General features: G+C 34.4%; 2 protein-coding genes across 2 annotated transcripts in view; both read right to left on the bottom strand.

Moving 5' to 3' along the window:
• LOC127705450 (uncharacterized) overlaps positions 1-24,203 on the bottom strand; it is a 351,867-nt gene that overhangs the window by 294,033 nt on the left and 33,631 nt on the right. The gene's annotated exons all lie outside the window — the stretch shown is intronic.
• Positions 10,052-13,920, bottom strand: LOC127705449 (uncharacterized). Its single transcript, XM_052209768.1, has 2 exons — positions 13,885-13,920; positions 10,052-12,559 (listed from the first exon to the last, which is right to left on the bottom strand). Exon 2 carries the CDS (start codon positions 12,547-12,549, stop codon positions 10,855-10,857), a length of 1,695 nt encoding a protein of 564 aa, XP_052065728.1. The 5' UTR covers positions 12,550-12,559; positions 13,885-13,920; the 3' UTR covers positions 10,052-10,854.

Genomic DNA, 24,203 nt, shown 5'->3' with positions numbered 1-24,203 from the left:
TCCCCGGACTTTTGCTATTTTACTTTTTCGTACATGGCAGGGGTCTTAGCGACACGCACATGCAAGGCATACTTTAATTTGTTGAATATCTAACTACTAATGGGTGTCATAGGAGGTCCACGAAGGTTTTGATTGAACTGATGATGATGATGATGATGATGATGATGGAAGTTTTAAACGACCTTGACTGGCTATACAGCTCTCCAACGGTCGGAAGATTGAACTGTTCGTGTCATGACTAGTATGGTTAGGTGTCAGATCTTTTATATTTTTAATTAATAATTAAAAATAGGTTTTGTTTTTCTGCCAATCTAATTTTCTATAATTTTACATCAATATGTTTTTAACTACATTTGCATTTGTATAATTACATTATATCAAGGCTCTTGTATAGCCCGATTCAAACAACTGTTCTGTTCTGAGCTGTATAATGGTAAACATGTCGGGTTAACATGTACCACCGGAGTTACTTCCAGGCACATTGATGAAACAACAAGATAACAGCATCACAGTACCAACATCTTCATAAATGTGGAACATGTTTACTTTTGTAACATCGGTCCAGGTATAATGCAGTTGACACTAAATACTATAAAACTTTCTTCATTGCATAAAATGCAGATGTCTTTCTGATCGTCAAATGACAGTTTACTGATTATCATTCTGTACCATTTCTGAAGGGCCTGTAGGTCACCTTGCTTTTGATATGTACCATAATTCTGAGGTGCATGTAGCCCTGTTATAGATCTGTACCATGATTATCTGCGGTGCCTGTAGGTCACCCTGTTATAGATCTGTACCATGATTATCTGCGGTGCCTGTAGGTCACCCTGTTATTGATCTGTAACATCATTATCTGCGGTGACTGTAGGTCACCCTGCTATTGATCTGTACCATTATAATCTGCGGTGCCTGTAGGTCACCCTGCTATTGATCTGTACCATTATAATCTGCGGTGCCTGTAGGTCACCCTGCTATTGATATGTACCATTATAATCTGCGGTGCCTGTAAGTCACCCTGCTATTGATCTGTCCCATAATCATCTGCGGTGCCTGTAGGACACTCTGCTATCGATCTGTATCATAATCATCTGCGGTGCCTGTAGGTCACCTTGCTATTGATCAGTATTATAATTATCTGAGTTTTCTGTAGGTCACCCTGCTATTGATTTGTACTATAATTATATGAGGTGCATGTAGTTCACCCTGTTGTTGATCTGTACCATAATCATCTGCGGTGCCTGTAGGCCATCCTAATATTGATCTGTACCATATCATTTCAAATGTGCCCATAGGTGGCCCTTGTAATGATCTGTACTATATCATATGAAAAGTGCAAGAGGTCACATTGATATTGATCTGTATCATACCCTTTCAAAAGTGCATATAGGTTTCCTTATTTTTGATCGATACCATTTCCTATCAAAAGTGTTGTCTTTTGTAACATCGGTCTAGGTATAATGCAGTTGGCACTAAATACTATATAAAAGAGGAGCGAAAGATACCAGAGGGACAGTCAAACTCATAAATCGAAAATAAACTGACAACGCCATGGCTAAAAAATAAAAAGACAAACAGACAAATAATAGTACAGAAAACACAACATAGAAGGAAGGGTAAGCAGATCCTGCTCCACATGTGGCACCCGTCGTGTTGCTCATTTTATTACAAACTCGGTTTATAGTCTTATTCGGTAGGTCACAATCGTGATAAGGGAACGGGATTGTAGTTACGACATAAGGAACATATCCGATATCATCTGTGAAACGGATATTCCATAAATGTCAACCAACTCGTAATGGCGTCCGTAAAATTTACGAAGGGATGACTTCAACTTCACCATTTGGAACTCTTGGTTTAATAGCTTCCTTTAATAGCTTCCTTTGTTCATTGCATAAAATACATTAAAATGCAGATGTCTTTCAGCTCGTCAAATGACAGTTTACTGATTATCGTTATGTACCATAATTTTCTGAAGGGCCTGTAGGTCACCTTGCTATTGATCTGAGTACCATAATTTTCTGAAGTGCATGTAGGTCACCCTGTAATTGATATGTACCATAATTATTCGAGGTGCGTTTAGGGCACGCTGCTTACAACTATTGATCTGTACCATAGTTATCTGAGGTGCCTGTAGGACACCCTGCTATTGATCTGTACCATAATTATCTGCAGTACCTGTAGGTTTCCCTGTTATTGATATGAACTATAATCATCTGCGGTGCCTGTGAGTCACCCTGCTATTGATCTGTCCCATAATCATCTGAGGTGCCTGTAGGTCGCCCTGCTTACAGCTGTACCATTATAATCTGCGGTGCCAGTAGGTCACCCTGCTATTGATCTGTACCATAATTATCTGCAGTACCTGTAGGTTTCCCTGTTATTGATATGAACTATAATCATCTGCGGTGCCTGTGAGTCACCCTGCTATTGATCTGTCCCATAATCATCTGAGGTGCCTGTAGTTCACCCTGCTATTGATCTGTACTATAATTATATGAGGTGCATGTAGTTCACCCTGTTGTTGATCTGTACCAAAATCATCTGCGGTGCCTGTAGGTCACCCTGATATTGATATGTACCATATTATTTCAAATGTGCCCATAGGTGGCCCTTGTATTGATCTGTACCATATCATATGAAAAGTGCAAGAGGTCACATTGCTATTGGTCTGTATCATACCTTTCAAAAGGGCATGTAGGTCACCTTGGTTTTGATCTGTACCATTTCCAATGAAAAGTGCTTGTAGATAATCTTATTTTAGTCTCTCTCATATCCTATCAAAGTTGCTGAAGATTATATGTCTGTTAATTTTTACCATATCCTATTTAATTATCAAAATTGCCTGTAGGCCACCCTGTTATTGATCTGTACCATATTATATCCTAGGTGCCTGTATATCACACTGCTTTTGATCTTTGCCAATAATTTCAACGATACTTGTACCTCACCCTGTTGTTTACCATGTCATATTATAAATGCATGTATGTCCCCTCGTTATTTTCCATATCACATTATGTGTGCCTGTAGGTCACCCTGTTAATTACAAAATCTTACCACAGGTGCCTGTAGGTCACCATGTTATTTACAAAATCTCATCACAGGTGCCTGTAGGTCACGCTGTTATTTATATTATCTTATCACATGTGCCTGTAGGTCACCCTGTTATTTTACATATCCTATCATAGGTGCCTGTAGATCACCATGGTATTTATCCATAATATCATAATATAGGGGGCTGTAAATCACTCTGTTATTTTACATATTCTTTCATATGTGCATATAGGTCACCATGTCATTTCAATATCATATTATAGTTCTGTTATTTTCTTTTTCCTATCATAGGTGCATGTAAGACACCATGGTATTTATCCATATTGTATTATAGGATTCAACCTTCATGCACCTATGATACAGATCTATATTGGGATTGGATCTGAAGGCTCCTGTAATATGCAAAAGTGTAGATAAATATCAGTGTAACCTGCAGTCACATATGATAAGCTATGTTAGAGATAAAAGTTGTGTGACCTGCAGATACCGAGTATAGGCTATGTAACATTTACATAGCAATCATGTGACCTGCAGGCTCCTATGATGGGCTCTGGTAAGGATCTATGAGAATAAGACCTGCATGCACCTATGATACAGATCTATGTGACGTGACCTGCAGTCTCATATGATGTGCTCTGGTACAGATACATATCAGTGTGACCTGCAGGTAGTTACAAAAGGCTAATGTTACATAGGAATAAAAGTATGACCTGAAGGCAAGGATGGTACAGATAATTTTTGGTTTAACCTGCAGGCACCTATGCTAGGATATGGAACATAAAAAAGCGGCGAAACCTACATGCACCTATAATAAACCTGCAAGCACTATAAAAGGATACAGTACACAAATCAGTGGTGTGACTTACATGCACCCATGATTGGATATAGTACATACAAAAGACTGTGTGACCTACAGGCACTTAAGATAACTGACAGTCATCTATGATGGAATATGATAAAAAAAAGCTGTATGACCTACAGGAACCTATGATAGGCTATAGTGCAGATAAAAAGTCGTGTGACCTACAGGAACCTATGATAACTGGCAGTCATCTATGATGGAATATGATAGAAAAAGCTGTGTGACCTACATGCACCTATGATAGGTTATGGTATAAATAAATAGCAGTGTGACCTGCAGGCTACTATGAAAGGCTTAGGTACACATATATGGTGATGTAACCTGTAGACACTTATGATTGGCTATGCATGGTGCAGATCTATAGTGAAGTGACCTACAAGCACCTATTATAGACCCATGATTGGCTATGGTGCAGATCTGTGGTTATGTGACCTGAAGGCACATATGTTAGGCTACCGTATAGCGGGTTATTTTCGCGGGTGTAAAATATCGCGATTTTCATTGAATAAGGTATATGAAATATTTTTGCGGGTATTATTTTGGTGGATTCAAAACTTTTATCAATACAAATGCATGTACACTTTTAAATAGGCGGAATTTATTTTGGCGATTTTTTTCTATCCGCGAAAATAAGTGAAAATTTACACCCCGAGAAAATAACCCGCTATACGGTATGGTACAGATAAAATGTTGTATGGCCGGCAGGCACCTATGAATGGCTATATGCAGTCTATGGTGGTTTGACCTGCATGCAACTATGATAGACTATGGTACAGATCTAAAGAAATGTGACTTGCAGGCACCTAAGAAAGACTATAAACAGATAGATATCAGTATGAACTGCAGGCATCTATGATAGTCTATGGTACACATAAAAAGTTGTATGACCTACAGTCACCTATAGACTATGGTACAGATGAAACGCTATGGATTCTGCCAACACCTATGATAGCATTTGGTGCAGATATATGTGATGTGACCAGCAGGCACCTATGATAGGATAAGATACAGTTAAAAAGCAGTGTGACCTACAGGAACCTATGATAGGCTATAGTGCAGATAAAAAGTCGTGTGACCTACAGGAACCTATGACAGACTATAGGGCAGATAAAAAGTCGTGTGACCTACAGGAACCTATGATAGGCTATAGTTCAGATAAAAAGTCGTGTGACCTACTGGAACCTATGATAGACTATAGGGCAGATAAAAAGTCGTGTGACCTACAGGAACCTATGATAGGCTATAGTGCAGATAAAAAGTCGTGTGACCTACAGGAATCTATGATAGGCTATAGTGCAGATAAAAAGTCGTGTGACCTACAGGAACCTATTATAGGCTTAAGTGCAAATAAAAAGTCGTGTGACCTACAGGAACCTTTGATAGGCTATGGTGCAACTAAAAAGTCGTATGACCTACTGGAAACTATGATAGACTATAGTGCAGATAAAAAGTCGTGTGACTTACAGGAACCTATGATAGGCTATAGTGCAGATAAAAAGTTGTATGACCCACAGGAACCTATGATAGTCTATAGTGCAGATAAAAAGACGTATGACCTACAGGAACCTATGTAAGGCTATAGTTCAGATGAACAGTCGTATGACCTACAGGAACCTATGATAGGCTAAAGTGCAGATAAAATGTCGTGTGACCTACAGGAACCTATGATAGGCTAAAGTGCAGATAAAATGTCGTGTGACCTACAGGAACCTATGATAGGCTATAGTGCAGATGAACAATCGTATGACCTACAGGAACCTATGATAGGCTATAGTGCAGATAAAAAGTCGTGTGACCTACAGGAACCTATGATAGGCTATAGTGCAGATAAAAAGTCGTGTGACCTACAGGAACTTATGATAGCCTATAGTGCAGATAAAAAGTCGTGTGACCTATAGGAACCTATGATAGGCAATAGTGCAAATAAAAAGTCGTGTGACATACAGGAACCTATGATAGGCTTTAGTGCAAATAAAAAGTCGTATGACCTACAGGAACCTATGATAGGCTATAGTGCAGATGAACAGTCGTATGACCTACAGGAACCTATGATAGGCTATAGTGCAGATCTGTAGTGAAGAGACCGACAGGCACCTATTATAGACTATGGTGCAGATCTATGGTGATGTGACCTGCATGTACCTATTATAGTCTTTGGTACAGATAAATAGGCAATGTGACATGCAGTCACCCATGCTAGACTATAGTGAAGATTTATGGTGATGTGACCTTCAGGCACGTCTGATGGGCTAAGGTACAGTTAAAAAGCTGTAAAACCTGCAGACACCCATTATAGGCTTTGATCTATGGTGATGTGACCTGCATGCATTTTTGGTACTAATGCATAGCAGTTTGACCCTCAGGCTCCTGTGAAAGGCGAGTACTCTCAGATCTGTACTTAGAGTATTTTTGTTATTCGCATGAACAAGTAACCATCAACGTCCACTTTGTGTTTTGTAAGATGTTTTCTATTTCTATTTATTTGATGTGACCTGCCTTTTTCAACTGTTTTTATAGTTTGTTATTATGTTCTACTGTTACACCACGATACCATGTTATGAGAGGGTTGGCGCCTTCAAGTGGTTTAACCCCGCCGCATTCTGTAAGTGCCTGTCCCAATTCAGGAACCGGTAATTCAGTGGTTGTCATTTGTCAGTTGCAAGAAGGAAAGGTAACTTCTAATTTACATTCTGCAGAGGATATGCCTAAAGAAGTATAGACTATATTATTTTCATACTTTGAACGACAATGTTATTTTATATCTCTACCTGTGTGACGTTTACATTCTGACATCAAACGCGCGATTCTACGTTAGAGTCAGTGTTAATCTGGCCATTCGCTCCTAGTACTTAAGATCTTTCAATCGTTAATTGGTGGATTTGACATACTTATAATAAATAAAATTCAAATATAAGGGAGCAATGAATGAGGTTGTTAAATTTGATGTGTGCCTTTTTGTGCTTCTTTGTTAAATGTTTGTTTGTTTTTATTGTGATTAAGATACTTGTGGTACTTGTACATTCTGTCATTATTGTTTATGATACAATTATTCTCGTATTATTGTCTGTCATTTTTGCTAATGTGCTTTGTCTATATATGCCTTTTTATGTTTCTTTGTTACATATATGACGTAGCTCTGTACTTATACATCCCGTCATCGTGTTATTGTACTATGGTAAATTTGTGTATTCTTTTCTTTAATTTATGCTAATGTGATCGGTCTATATGCCATTTTGTGCTTCTTTGTTACATATTTGTTTGTTTTTTTAGTGATTAAGATTTTAACACAATGTTGACTGCTGTATTTTTGACATTTTTACCTATTATGTCTGTTTGTGTTGTTTACGCATCGTTTGCAACATAATGGAATTATATGCGACTGTCATACAAGTGAGAGGTTTAGCTAGCTATAAAACCAGGTTCAATCCACCCTTTTTTACGTAAGAAAATGTCTGTACCAAGTCAGGAATATGACAGTTGTTATCCATTCGTTTGATATGTTTGAGCATTTGATTTTGCAATTTGATTAGGGACTTTCCGTTTTTGGAATTTTCCTCGGAGTTCAGTATTTTTGTGATTTTACTTTTTGTTGCTGTGTTTCATATTTGTTTTTCGTTTATTATTTTGTACTTAAATTAGGCCGTCTATTGTGGAGAGTTGTCTCATTGGCAATCATACCACATCTTCCTTTTATATATATGGTGCAAATCTAAAGTGATGTGCCCTGCAGGCACCTACCATACAGATATATAAATCAAAGTGTGACATGCAGGCATATATAATAGGCTATGGTACAGATAATAAGCAGTCTGACCTGCAGACTCAAATGATAAGCTATGTTACAGGTCTTAAGTGATGTGATCTGCAGGCACCTATTGTCCAGATACATTTTTGGTGAGACCTGCAGGCACATTTGATACAGATAAAATATGGTGTGACCTGCAGGCACCTATAAAATTGTATATGATCATACGCGTAGATATATGCAGCACTACTTTTTTTATAAGTGGTGACTGGCAGTAACCGTTCACATAAGCTTTTATCCTCGTGCCCATGGATTTTGCGTCATAAAATAAAAAATGGTAACGGTGAAAAGATTTCCGGGTTTCCGTATTCGACGCACCATGCAAGCTTTCGTACATTTACGTATATATATATATATATATATGATGGTCTGGAATCAAGATTGGGGTTTAAGAATATAGAAAATAATGACAAAAAGTGCAAAATAAAGAAAAAAAAATAAAGAACAGATACTAAAAAAAGCAGAAATATGGAATAAAGAATCATAGAGAATAATGGGATTATTGATAAAAAAAAAAAAGAATTGAGAATAAAGAACAAACTAAATAAAGAATATTTATTCATATTATTATTTAATATTTATAACTCATTCATTTATTTTACATTATGTTCCATTCAGAATTAGATAGCTCTGCTGTGGGGGTCACATAGCCTGAGGGCTGACATGCTTATATCATCATGATGATGTGTGATTTAGTGGGAAGAGTAGAAAGTGCACTTTCCTGTTTGAGAAATACACTATATAGATAATGAATGAAAAAAATGTATGTGATAATTAAATGACAAATTTTGACATTTTCTCAAAACATTTTTTTTTAAATGTCCTTTAAAACATATGAAAACATATGAAAATCATATGTTTTTCATATGTTTACAAACATATGTAAACATATTTTTTAAAACATATGAAAACATATGTTTGCTTCCATATGTTTTCATATGTTTCAAAACATATGTAAACAAATGTTTTTCATATGTTTGGGACAAACATATGAAAAACAGAAAATCATATGTTTTTCATATGTTTTGAAAACATATGAAAAACATATGTTGCAATTTTTCCTGTGTACGTAACGAACATGCAATCTCGGACTTTATACAATTATTTTCTCAATACTCGTCCAAACAATTTTCATGACAATGATGTTATGGAAAGGCAATTTTATAATTATTTGGACTACAAACGATAAGACATAACAGACTATCCAACCGAAACCACAACAGAAACACCAAAAATAAACACATGAATGTTGGATGTACAAAATACCGAGACACGTCATATAGCAATGCAAATTCACACTCGGTAAAACAGTCATATTCGGGAATATGACAATGATGGTATTGAAGAGCAATTCTATAATTATTTGGACAACAAACGATAAGACATAACACATTATTTAACCGAAACCATAACAGAAACATCAAAAATAAATACATGATTGTTGGATGTACAAAATACCGAGACACGTCGTATATGTTAAAACAGGGACATAACATAGATGAAGATAAACTTATATTATGTCCCATCTCAGAACGATAGTTAAAATAATAAATTTTTCACAAATTTCACAAATTTAGATCATACGTATATTTAGAAGAATAGAAAACGTAACTAAAGAAGAATAAATCCAGGAAGTATCGAATAAATCCTACTAATTACCTTTTTATGTTAAATATTCATTCCCACCGCGTGGTGTATCAGGAAGGTTATCAATAAAGTGACTGATTTAGAAACTGATAAATGCAGGAATTTTCAGAAATTTTCAAATTTAATCTACACACTTACAAGTTCGATAGGGTGTATTAAAAATAATCGTAAATTGACCATTCCGGATATTCCTTACTTTCTTTCGACTTTGCTTTTTCATTCTTTTTTTTTATATATTTATTTCATTATTTCAGAATACGACAAACCATACGTTTTGTCGTTGAGATCCACATGCAATTTTTGCTTTGTATCTCAAAAACTAAACCAGTTAAATGAGAGAGTGAAAATGATCAACATGTTAAAATACATTTACATTGAAAATATCAAAAAAATAGGACAACCCATTTGGGGTTATTGCCTCTAAATGTTTTCATTCCTACAAAATTTCGGGTTTTTTTGCTATTATCTTGAAAACTAGTAGATAGAAAGAAAATTAAAGAAGAACATTTTTTTCTATAACCTTAAAAACAGCAATTGATAGAACGTATCTTTAATCTGAGACTACTATAACACATAGTAAAGGTAGTCTCAGTTTGAAAAAAAAAAGGAAAAAATCAGCTGAAAAAAGATCTACAATGAGTCTTGATTTCCAGAGAACTACACTGCTTAAAGACCTCGCCTGCGACATCGTTGTTTAACACAATTGATTTTATAATAATCCTACAAAAAATATAGACAAGAGAGTGCTTACAATGCAATTTTCCAATCAATGTTTATTTCAAGGGCACAACTCCTTTGAAAATATTTGATCGCCACTGACTTCCGAACTCGTCCAAGGCATTGCCGATAAAATATCTGGCTGGAATTGTACGTGTAAGAGCTCACAGAGGACCAAAACGCACGGACACACAAACACACGAACAAACAGACATCCGGTATTTCGTTATACCCTTGAATTGCGCTAGTAGCGCGGTTTCCATCATACAATACAAGTTTGTATCAAATACACAAAGTACACAGCTAAGGTAATACACTGATTTAAATTAAGTGTAGTATTATGTAAGGATATTACGCCTGGTTTATCTATTGACCAGGCGTACTCATTTGCATATTACGCCTGGTTTTCTGTCGACCTAGCGTACTCATTTAAATATTACGCCTAATTTTACGCATGCTTTCCGCCTCAGTTAAGCTTAGTTTCCGCCTGGTTTCCTCATTTTTAAAACTATGAACATTCTTTAATAAAGTCTTTGTTTCAGCTTAACGACCAACACCTTTTTAAAACTCTTGTAGCTATTACATAAAAGAAAAGATAAACGATTTCTATATTACCAGCTTAACAACTTTATCGAATTGGATGCGGAATTTTCTTTCAAAAAAGCACTACAAATTATATAGTTTTCGAATTAGGTTTCCAAAATCCTGTAAAAAATAAACATTTCACAGAATCACCTGAGAATGAGTAATTTTAACTATTTTTTTGCTTTCAAATAAGATTAAACAAATGAGCCTTGTTGTGTAAGTTTGCGACTAGCAACTGATTCAGTGGTCCACTATTATAATGAAGTGAGACGGGATCACTTAGACCATCACTTGCTGTCAATACTTTTCCATGTTGTTTTCCGTCAGGGGAGATGACTACCACATTGTTCAATCCACACCCCACCACGTACACATTACCATCATTATCTACATTAATACCACGAGGAGTCTTCAGAACGTTTTCATTTTGGAATGTCCACTGTACTTCACCTTGTAGATTATAACATGTCACAGAACTTGTTTGTCTGTTTGTATGATATATGTTGTCCCTAAATGTAGCAGTATAACAGTCACGAGGCATTTTGTCTCGAACTACATCACTTATAGACTCGTCGTACAGATTGACCATTCTTATTCCTCTGTCGTAAGCGGAATAAACCAATCTATTTCCGTTCGATGCTATGCCATAAATATGCGAATCCAGTGAAATTGTTTTCTTGATTTGTTTCTTCTTCAAGTCGATAATAAAAATACACTTCTTCGATGAACCACCAGATGTTACAGCCAATGCATTGTCTTCACTGATGTACACTATATCATAAACGTTACATGGCATCTTAACCTCAAAGTCTTTTAATCCTTTCATATTAAATACAATAACCTTCCAATCATAGTAGTAAGTAAATGCCAATCTACCATCCGACAGCATGCAACATCCCAAGGTTGAGTTTCCTTGAGTGTCGAGGGTCTTCTGTATAGTAAGCTTAATATTTTCAATGGATCTTGATTGAACGGTTGGTACCATCATTTGGGCTTGTTTGGCCTTTTTCCTAATCAGAACAATATCGCAAGTTTTAGCTTCAATACGCACTTCTCCAAAACTTATGATATCGGACATGATATTCTTGATAGAGGCGTTGATCTTATATGAAAGAGAAGTTTGCTTGACATTCTTGACTTCATCAAGCAACTGCAGGAATTCATATTTGCTGTAGACGTCCTCTTTTATTTGCTTTATTGACAAGAACATCTGAAGGTCCGTTGCGTGTTGCTTGATGTTCATTATATTTCTCTGGCAATCTGCTATTTCCTTTTCTTTATTTTCTAATGATGACAATAACTCACACATTTTCAAGTTTTCTTTTTCTTCGACCACATATAGTTGTTTCAATAAATCTTCTTGCAATTTGTCGGGATGGTTATTGATCTTTATTCTGGTCGTCTTTATTTCTTTTTCTATTTCCTTTCTACTTTCTTTAAATGTCGTCAAATTGTCCTGTTGATGCTGGCGAATATTTTGTAGATTTTCTGCTACTTCAACTAATGTTTCCTCTATCTCGCACATTGCATTGGAGGTTTTGACATTGTGAATGACGTCATCTAAATCAACAAAATCTCGGCATTCTTTATGGCTTTCCACGATGCATTTACTGCAACATGGAAATTCATGCTTCTGGCAAAACATTTGATACTTTTTATCGTGTTTGGTACAGTACTGAGTAATTTTAAGTACATCAGCTGGTAATTTCTGGTATTCAGTAAAAGATATCACGCAATGGCTTCTCGATGACTTAGACAAGCTATGATGTTCCTTGCATTCGGTACATAGTCCCTCATCACATTCTGAACACCAAACTATGGATGGTTTAGTGATGTGACGGAGTTCACAAACACCACAGGTTTTAGTAGCTGTTGCCATTTTACACACACTGCAAATAACAATAGCTGATTTAAAAGTTTAAAACAACAGCACCTCAATCAACCCCCAACATCAAACCAGTTAGCTTAATTTAGTTCCCTGTCGAAGTGCGTTGACTCAGGCACTCTGGTTTTCTACATCAATTTAAAACAGGTTTCATAATATAGCCATGAGTACTGAAAATGGGGTTTAATATCAATAATCAATCCATAGAAATTATTCTCATTTATCTCAGTCTACAGTTTTCGATATCCAAAATGAAAATGAATTTGAATGATAGAAGCTTGTGTAGAGTCCAGTTTCAAATATTTAGAATTGATAAAATCGGACCTTTAACTTTTTAGAAAAGATTATGGAAATATATATACAAATTCAGTTCAGATTTGCTTTAAATATAAAGGTCAGTATTTTAGGGTCTCAAATAGTTATTTTGCGTATTGGGTTGGCAACTAAATATAATTAGTCTTGATTTCAGCCTAATATAAGCCAGCTATTTTCATCGATCACTTGATTGAAAGTGTTAGTTTGATAATATTGATATATACATTGTTAATCAATTACAAATAAATATAATGATAAACTTATTACACCACCAAACTTATTTTCACATCACAGCACATCTCAGCAGGACAAAGATATTTAAAAGAATCCTGGTAAAGTAGACAAATAGATAAATCAATTGAGTACTTTATCGTGTTTATGCATTAGAAAGCTTCAATTTCCTTTTTTGTTTCATGACAAAAAGGAGAATAAATTACAACCTGTATTGGTTAGAATATATATATATATATATATATATATATGTACTTGTTGTAGTTGTACACAATAAAGATAGAGAGCTACGGTTCTTGACATTTTTTTTGTAGCTATAAGTTGTTAAAATAATTTAAAGAATTCATACGAAAGAATATGTTAAATGATTATATTTACGTGATTTGGCTTTTTTTGATTTTACATTTGGTGTAAACATATGAGAACCTTTACCTGTGTTCTGATATAAATCAGTGATATATATATATATACCAAATAAAGTTCCATTTCCTGCTACATGAATGAGTCCGTGAACGTGTATATATGTAGTTTCAATGATTGGTATACTACTATTCAGATTCGTGTAAAAATAAAGATATTAAGGACGAAAACAATAACTTGCCCTAGAACTGGGACATAACACAAATGAAGATAAATATGGATTATGTCCAAGCTTAAAACGAAAGTTAGATAAATCATTATACAAATTTCACGTATTTAAATCATTAGTTTATTGGGAAGAATTGAAAACGTAACAAAAGAAAAAATTTATCGTGGAAATATCAAGTAAATCCTAAAAATTACCTTTTGCTCCCGTCTTGTTTACGAGGAAGGTCATTAATCATGTGACTGTTTTAGAAAGTGTTAAGAGCCGCGATTTTTGAATTTCAAATACATATTAACAAGTATGATTGTTTTGCATTGGAAATAAACCTTATCATTGTGGATATTTCTATATATCTTTCGATGTTTGTTTGTTTTTATTTATTTCAGTATTTCAGAATAAGCAAACCGGAATTTTTGTGAAAACCATACGGATTTTTTCCGGTATCTTTTAAACTAAAGAAGTTAAACTGACAGGATGAAATGATCAGCAGATTAAGATCACCCACGTTGAAATTTTCAGATAATTTGAACATCCCCATTTGGCGGTTATTGCCTCGGAATTTTTTATTCTTTGAAATTTCGCAGCTTATGTTTTTTTTTACTTTATCTTGAGGACTAGTAGACGCAAAAAAATTAAAGCAGCACACATTATCAGGGAGACAGCCTATACAAACAAATCCGGTCACACTAATTAGCGACAAGAAGAAAATATGAAGGACAAGTAGTAGCGTCAAGAAAGTTTATATACTATTAAAACAAAAACAAACAAAAAAAATAAAATAAAAAGTCAATAAATTACAGTTGATTATTTATTTAAAAAAGTTTCAAGCCAATAATCATTCGTCAGTTAAGTATAGGAGTTACTGACCTAAACTTACAATGTTTACCAATATTGTTGATTTTTTGCTATATCAAACTTGAAATTGTATCCTAGACATTTATAAAAAATGGTTACATATCCAGAAATAAGTCAACATGATTGAGATTATCAGTCGACTCCTTGCGTATTGGAGTGTTTGTCCTTAAATGTCGATATCAATCATTTTTTGGCAAAGAATAAAGTATAAAGAGAGAAAAAATTTCCAGATCTACAAATGGCCAAAATGGTAAAAACAAATTCAAGTGTAGCAAGGTGATTGTTTTAACGATTTCATGGGAAACACGAAATAACGTCTGATTTAAAAGATGCGCACACCGTACGTTTACAATCCTTGAATCCGCCACTGCATTTTGAAATGCATATTTCAGGTTTGATTTCTCTCTGTTTTAAAGATCTTATGCATGTATATTTTTTTCAGTATTTCGTGAATACATTTTTCGTCATTTTCTTTTTTTGTGAACGAGTCAACTTTTTTTATTTTCGACTGTGCCATAATTAAAATTACTATTCATGGTTTTATATATAAATTATTTTGGAGATATTTTAACTGATACCACATTAAGGTATATTTGTAAATCTTACAGTGAAATATGTGCCAGTTCCTTTAGAATTATTGGAGACACCAAAATTTCTCTCCTACTTTAATACTTGAATTTTCTGCTGATATTAATATTGATAATAAATACGAAATAAACACTATACACATTTGGTGCTTCTAAAGAACTTTTGTGGGTTTAACTTGTTCAGGAACGTTCAAAAACAAAATATATAAAGCAGAAGATGTATAAAACAACAGAATACGCATGGAGTTATACGACCAAGTGTAATCTTAAGCGAATAGACAAATTCATAAAAAATAAACAAGAAGATGTAGTATGAGTGTCACTGATACAACTCTCACTCCAAGTCACAATGTATAAAACATTAATAATTATAGGTCAAAGTATGGACTTCAACACGCAGCCTTTTCTCACACCGAACAGCAAGCTATAAAGGGCCCCAAAATGACTAGTGTAAAACAATGCAAACAGAAAAACCAACGGTCTAATCTATATAAAAACTGGAAACACTTATGAAACACACCAATACACGACAACCACTGAACAACAGTCTCCTAAGCTATGACAGGTGCATAAAAATGCAGCGAGTTTAAACGTATTAAAAGACGCCAACCTTCACCCTAACCAGTCAACTCTGCCTGTGTGGAGTTTTGCTGACCTATCAATATTAATAACTGAGAAACAGACTTTAAGCTTATAAAATTATTACATGTTGTGAAAGATAAAGCATGAATTTGAGGTCATACAATTTGTAATGTATTTTTGTTATTTAATGTTTATTAATTCAGTGTTATATCTAGTCTCACTATTTTTGATATATACCACCTTTGATAAGTGTTTAGTATGACGATAAATTTTCACTTTTGTTCTCGTACTAGGCAGAACAAAATTATTTATTTTGTAAAAATTATTTCTGTACTCCATGTAAACCTACAACACATTTATTTTTATTTACCTGTGTACGTTATTTTATTTGGCGGCATTTTGTCCAAGGTTATGGTTGTCTTTCTGATATTGTTTTAAATCTAACCACCTTGTTTTATTAATTTTGTATTTACATTGTTTCATAGATCAAATGTATTCCTTCAGTGCATGTTCAATTGTTTTTGTTAATATGTCTTTTGATTGAGTTAAGCCATTTCAATTTCAATTGATATTTTATAGTGTGTCTTTCTAAGTTGTTATGTTACACTATTGTTTCAGGTTGGGTGAAGGTTGCCGCCTATGAAAACGTTTAAACCCGCTGCATTTGTTTGCACCTGTCCTAAGTCAGGAACCTGATGTTTAGTGGTTGTCGTTTGTTGATGTGGTTCATAAGTGTTTCTCGTTTCTCGTTTTTTATATAGATTAGACCGTTGGTTTTCCTGTTTGAAAGGTTTTACACTAGTCATTTTTGGGGCCCTTTATAGCTTGTTGTTCGATGTGAGCCAAGGCTCCGTGTTGAAGGCCGTACTTTGACCTATAATGGTTTACTTTTACAAATTGTGACTTGGGTGGAGAGTTGTCTCATTGGCACTCATACCACATCTTCTTACATCTATTTATGACATATGTCAAACTGACATAACCTCATTGCAAACAATCCTCATACATATTGTAAGTCGATCATGTATAGTCAGAAAGAAACAGACTTCATTATGACATCATATTAACAAACAAAATTCAGGTCAAGGTTATATGACATATATCAGATGAACACCTGTTCCTTACATGAAATCTACAAACCAAAATGATGTTGACCTATCATGTAAACTTATAAATAGTCTATATCCTGCAAACTTAAACCTGACCGCTGAAGTATGACATATGTCACTGACATATCTTCTTCTTAACCAATCAAGGAACCAAATGATGTTGATCTATCATGTAAAATACTAAACGCACAGACTACGTCCTACAAACTTAAAGGTGATCGCTAAAACATGACATATGTCAACATTTTTTGTCTCTCAACTTAACACCAAACCAAGTGATGTTGACAATCATTCACACTTTTAAAAGAACAGATTACATCCTATAACGTGACCTGACAGCTGAAGCATATGCGTTTGAACTAACATGTTGTATTATACAGTCGTTATCATTAATTTTGTAACTACATATATTCATATATAATGCTTTTGTAATTTCATGTACCTTTTGTTATTCCATTGGCGATTTATATAAGTCTTACCTCGCCACATGTGCATGTGCCTGTCCTAAGTAAGGAAGTTTGTCAGTGGTTGTATTTTCTCATGTAAAATATTTTTTATCTGGAGAATTAGGTGTCGGTGGTAGTTTATTGATAGTATAAACACTCTCAGGCCTATATCTACCAACAAGTAAGTCATTTGGTCTCTGGTAGATATGTGTCTCATTTGCAATCACAGCGCATCTCATTGTCTTATTTTCATTAAATTTATTTACTGGCAACTTTCGTTTCTGATTCATGATAATTTAATCTTTATTATAATCATAGTTAAGTATGTGAAGATGGCCTTTGTTATTTCATATGAATACAGGTGTTCCCATTTCATTAAATTTATAAGAATAAAAATACATAAATTAACATTATAAGCTTAAAAACTATATTTAATTGATGTATAATTATGTTTCAAACACACACTACATAATACTGCAACAAAGTAACAAAATAGACTTCCAAAATCAAGTTATTATTAACACTGCGCAGAATGATTTAAAGGGCGAGAAGTTTTAACTGTGAAATAGTTCAAATTAAAATAACAAAAATACCGAACTCCGAGGAAAATCCAAAACGGAAAGTCCGTAATCAAACTGTCATATTCCTGACTTGGTACAGGCATTTTCTTATGCATAAAATGGTGGATTAAACCTGGTTTTAAAGCTAGCTACACCTCTCACTTGTTCAAATGATATTAAACAAATGAGCCGTGTAATTGTTGTTCGCGACTAGCAATTGGTTCGTTGGTTCACTATAATGAAGTGAACAAGGAAAATAAAGACCATCACTTGCTGTCAATACTTCTCTATGCCGTTGTCCATCAGGTGAGATAACTACAACAATGTTCGAGGAGAACCCCACCACGTACATATTACCATCATTATCTACATCAATACGACGAGGAGACTCCATAACGATTTCATTTTGGAATCTCCACTGTATTTCACTTTGTAGATTATAACATGTTACAGTGCTTGTTTCTCTATTTGTATGATATATGTTGTTCCTAAATGTTGCAGTGTGACAGAAATTGGGCAAGGTGTCTCTAACTATGTCACCTATAGATAGACTCGTTGTACAGATTTATCATTCGCATACATTTGTCGTCGGTACAATAAATCAATCGATAATCTTTCTGTGCCATGTCATAATTTTTCGAATCAAGTGAAATTGTTTTCTTGATTTGTTTCTTCTCCAAGTCTATAACGGTACTACATTGTTTCTTTGAACTACCAGATGTGACAGCCAATGCATTCTCCTCCTTGAGGTACAATACATCAAACGCGTTACACGGTATCAGCACCTCAAAGCCTTTAAACCGTCCTTGCTGTATATTTTAATTGTCTTTTCATAGTAGTACGTAAACATCGTTGTGCCATTCGGCCGAATGCAACATCCGTAGATGTTGGCACCTTGAAGGTCAATGGTTTTGTGTTTCGGTAGCTTTATATTTTCAATGGATCTTGATTGAACGGTTGGAACCATCATTTGGGCTTGTTTGGCCTTTTTCCTAATGAGAACAATATCGTAAGATTTAACTTCGATATGCACTTCTCCAAAACTTATGATGTCGGACATGATATTCTGGATAGACGTGTTGATCTTATATGAAAGAGAAGTTTGCTTGAAAGTCTTGCCTTCTTTAAGCGACTGCAGGAATTCGTTTTTGCCATAGAAGTCCTTCTCTATTTTTTTCATTGTAAGAAAGACTTGAAGATCCGTTGCTTGTTGCTTGATGTTCATAAAATTTCTCTGGCATTCTGCTATTTCCTTTTTTTTATTTTCTAATGATGACAATAACTGACAAATTTTCAAGTTTTCTTTTTCTTCTATCGCATAAAGTTGTTCGATTAAATCCTCTTGTAGTTTGTCGAGCTGGTTGTTGATCTTTATTCTTGTCTTCTTTATTTCTTTTTTAATTTCCTTTCTACTTTCTTTAAATATCGTCAAATTGTCCTTTTGATGCTGGCGAATATTCTGTAGATTATCTGCTAGTTCAATTCACGTTTCCTCTAGCTCGGACATGACACTAGAGGTTTTGACATTGTGAATGACGTCATCTAGTTCGACGAAATATCGGCATTCGTTATGGCTTTCCACGATGCATTTGCTGCAGCAGGGAAATTCATGCTTCTGGCAATAGATTTGATACTTTTTATCGTGTTTGGTACAGTACTGAGTAAATTTAAGTATATGAGCTGGTATTTTCTGGTAATCAGTAACGGAGATCACGCTATGGCTTTTCGATGACTTAGACAAGCTATGATGTTCCTTGCATTCTGCACATAGTCCCTCGTCACATTCAGTACACCAGACTATGGATGGTTTAGTGATGTGACGTAGTTCACAAACACCACATCTCTTAATGGTTGTCGCCATTCAACACAAACTACAAATAACAATATCTGATTTAAAAGTTAACAACAACAACACCACCATCAACCACCAACAAAAAGAAAAATGGCTTATTTAGTTTTCATGTCGATGTGCTTCGATTATATCCTGTTCGGTTTCTTAAGTAATTTTTGGGGCCCTTTATAGCTTGCTGTTCGGTGTGAGCCAAGGCTCCGTGTTGAAGACCGTACTTTGACCTATAATGGTTTACTTTTATAAATTTTGACTTGAATGGAGGGTTGTCTCATTGGCACTCATACCACATCTTCTTATATCTATATATGTACTGAAAGTGGCGTTTAATACCAATAATCAATCAATCAATAGTAAATATATTACAAAATTGGAATTATTCTCTTTTATCTCAATCCTAAGTTTTTTTAATCGTCCGAAATGAGAATAAATTTAAACGATTGCCGCTTGTGTATATCGTCCAATTTTTAAATATTTTGAATTGATGAAATCCGCCATTTAACTTTTTATAAAAGATAGTAGAAATATACATATCAAAAAAATCAGCTTAGATATGCTTCAAAGATAAAGTTAATCTTGTAAGGTCTCAAATAAAGCAATTCTTCTTTTTCAACATAGTAATTATCGTTACTGGGTTAGCGGCTAAACATAGTTCATTGATTTGGGACTGATACTAGCCAGCCATTCCCATTGATCATCTGATTTAAAGTGTTATGTAAATGTTTTTATTGTGTATCAATTAGCCAAATAAATATCGATAAAGGAGTAGGCCCAGTAAGACCCCTTTTTGGCCCCAAAATATAGCAGTTTTACAAAATTGTTGAAATGTAAATTTTTAGCTATATATTGGAAAGAAGAATACTTCTGTTACTAAAATATGGGCTGTTTTTGACAATACAATGCACATGTATCGGGTACTAGCATCATTAAGTCATGCTAAATTACTGAAATCTTCGAAATTTTTGCATTTTGGTTAATTTTTAGACGGTTTCCGTCTGAAATGGAATCGGCCGCATTTGTGTTCATTCTTGATATTTAAATGTAAGTTGTATTTAATGATAATACATAACATATCTAAAGGTTGAGAATGAACACGGATGCGGCCACTTTCATTTTTGACAAAAAACATCTGAAAAGTGACATATTATGGCATAATTGATAGATTTCTCATATTTAAGCTTGAATTTGAGCGTCTTTAATGACTAAATCAGTTCAAATCTTTCACATAAACTAATTGAATCGACTGAAGTAGACACTTAAGTGTTTAAAAAGTGTTCAAAATCTTTCATCAGATGATCCTGAATTTTGAGGTCAAAATCGGCCCTTACCGGACCTACTCCTTTATTACACCACCAAACTTAATTGCAAGTCACACTACAATTCAGCAGGACAAAGATGTTATAAACAATCTATATATAGGGGGAGTGTTGAGATCTCACAAAACTTGTTTAACCCCGTCACATGTTTGCGCCTGACCCAAGGCAGGAGACTCTGCTCTTTGTTAGTCTTGTATTTTTTTTTTTTCATTTTGTTTCATTTATATGTTTCGGAGTTTAGTGTAACGTGCATTTTTGCTGAACTAGTACACATTTTTGTTTTGAGGCCAGCTGAAGTCCGCCTCCGGGTGTGGGATTTTTACGTTGCGTTGAAAACCAATTGATGGCCTTGGGCAGTTTGATGCCTTTTTGTAGGGTTATTGTCTCTTTGACACATTCCCCGTTTCCATTTTCAATTTATTGGTACGGTAAACAAAAAGATAGATTAATGAAGCATTATATTCATATAAAATTTCTTTTGTTTTATTACGAAAAAGAGAATAACTAACTACCTCCTCTATTGGTTACTTGGTAATTGTTGTATTTGTACACATAGAGAGTTACGGTTCCTGACATTTTTTGTATTTATTAGATATCAAAACCATAAAAAAATGTTTTTATAAGAAAGACGTGTTAAAAGATTTGAATTACGTGAGTTGACGTTCTTTCGTGTTTTGTGTTTTAAATTTGTTGTAGATCTACGGGAACCTTTACCTGAGAGCAGCGATATATATATATCAAATACAGCTTCGTTTCCTGAACCTGCTAAATGAATGGGCCCGTGGACGTATATATATATACAGTTCTGTTTAATACTATACAAACTCATGTAGATAAAAAGATATTATAAACGAAGACAATATTTTGACCGAGAAATGGGGCGTACATAAATGAAGATAAATATATATTATGTCCAAGCCCAAGACGAAAGTAAAATAACAAAATTCTACAAATTTCACGCATTTAGGTCATTTTTTTATCAGGAAGAATGGAAAACGTAATAAAAGAAGAATTCATCTTGGAAATATCGGATAAGTCATACAAATTACCTTTAAAAGTTCAATATTCATTCTCAACCGCCTGGTTTATCACCAAGGTTATCAATATTGTGACTGATTTATAAACTGATAAATATCGAAGTCTTATCTACACGTTTACATGTTCGATAGGGGAGTTTTCAATATAATAGTTATTAAAGGTACCAGGATTATAATTTAATACGTGAGACGCGCGATTCGTCTACATTAGACTCATCAGAGACGCTCAGATCAAAATAGTTATAAAGCCAAACAAGTACAAAGTTGAAGGGCATTGAGGACTCAAACTTTGTCATTCTCGATATTTAAAATTTCTTTCGAGTTTGCTTTTTCAATTTTATTTCTATTTAGTTCATAATTTCAGGATACGACAAACCAGAAGTTTTACCACTGAAAAGCACCCTCAGATTTTGCTTTATATCTAAAAAAATTAAATCAGATAAATGACAGAGTAAAAGTGATTAGCAGGATAAAATATATTCACATGGAAGTTTAAGAAAAATTTGACAACCAATTTTATAGGGGTTATTACCACTGATTTGATTCCTTCGTAGCAATTTCGTAGTTGGTTTTACTATTATCTTGTGAACTATTGGATATAATGCAACATATCTAACTAGCAACAATGATCAGCTAGACAAGATTTACAAACACTCGGATTCACTTATTAGTGACTAGAGAAAGAGAGGCATAAGCTACCAAAGTGAAATTCAAACTTGTTAGTCGAAAACTGATTGACGTTCTTTTCCGCTTACTAATTTTATAGTGTTATGTATTGAATTTTTTCTGTCTCACGATGCGAAGTTATTATTTTAATTCAATATGCACGCCATCTTGAAGTAACACAACTACTTTAGAACAAGCTATTTAGATCAACATCTGTTAAAAAGCATATAAACTATACATTTGGAAAGAAGCATATAAACTATAAATTTGGAAAGATGTGATATAAACTATCCATTTTTTAATTGGATATAATCTGTACATCTTTAAAGATGCATATAAACTGGACATCTGTTGGATGAATATAATCGGACTGTGCATATGTTAAGATGTATATAATATGTACATCTTTTAAGGTTTACTGTAAAATTGAGAATGGAAATGGGGAAAGTGTTAAAGAGACAACAACCCGACCATAGAACAGACAACAGCAGAAGGTCACCAACAGGTCTTCAATGCAGCGAGAAATTTCCCGCACACGGAGTCGTCCTTCAGCTGGCCCCTAAACAAATATATATACTAGTTCAGTGATAATGAACGCCATACTAAACTCCAAATTTTACACAAGAAACTAAAACTAAAAATATTACAAGACTGACAAAGGCTAGAGGCTCCTGACTTGGGACAGGCGCAAAAATGCGGCGGGGTTAAACATGTTTATGAGATCTCAACCCTCCCCCTATACCTCTAGCCAATGTAGAAAAGTAAACGCATAACAATACGCACATTAAAATTCAGTTCAAGAGAAGTCCGAGTCTGATGTCAGAAGATGTAACCAAAGAAAATAAACAAAATGACAATAATACATAAATAACAACAGACTACTAGAAGTTAACTGACATGCCAGCTCCAGACTTCAATTAAACTGATTGAAAGATTATGTCTTCATCATATGAATATCAGGCACAATCCTTCCCGTTAGGGGTTTAGTATCATACCATCATAACATATATGAGAAGAACATAACCCGTCTCATGCCAACAACTGGTTTTTAAATAAATGTGTTTAGTGCCGATGCAAAGACCCTATAAGTGAATCAATATTAACGCCAAAATATGCAATCTTTAATGACCTGACAACAGTATCGTAACTATATCCCTTCTTAATAAGTCTATTTAAAGGTTTTGTTAGCTTCAGAGGTGAATACTGACATTTTTGTGCTTTATAAAGAATATTTCCATAAAAAATATATCTTTACAGATGTACTGTTCAAATAGATTTTCATGGAGGTAGAGTTTAAATGTATCCAAACGGATGAACATTTTATATTCAGGTTTATATATGTGCAGTGTATATGCATCTAAACCGATATACAGTTTGTATGCATCTTACTAAATGAACAGCAAAATTACTTGCACTAAAGCTGCTGTGTATTACTTGTGCAATTATCCTAAAGTTATATTGGTCAGAATGAGATATATAACTGGGAACCTGTCCCGGACATTGGAAGAT

Source organism: Mytilus californianus, unplaced genomic scaffold (assembly GCF_021869535.1).
Source record: "Mytilus californianus isolate M0D057914Y unplaced genomic scaffold, xbMytCali1.0.p SCAF_6, whole genome shotgun sequence".
NCBI lineage: Eukaryota > Metazoa > Mollusca > Bivalvia > Mytilida > Mytilidae > Mytilus > Mytilus californianus.
This window is presented reverse-complemented; position numbering and strand designations above follow the sequence as displayed.

Coding starts and splice junctions, on each gene's coding strand:
- LOC127705449 (XM_052209768.1), bottom strand. CDS start 12,549: ATGGCAACAGCTACTAAAACCTGTGGTGTTTGTGAACTCCGTCACATC.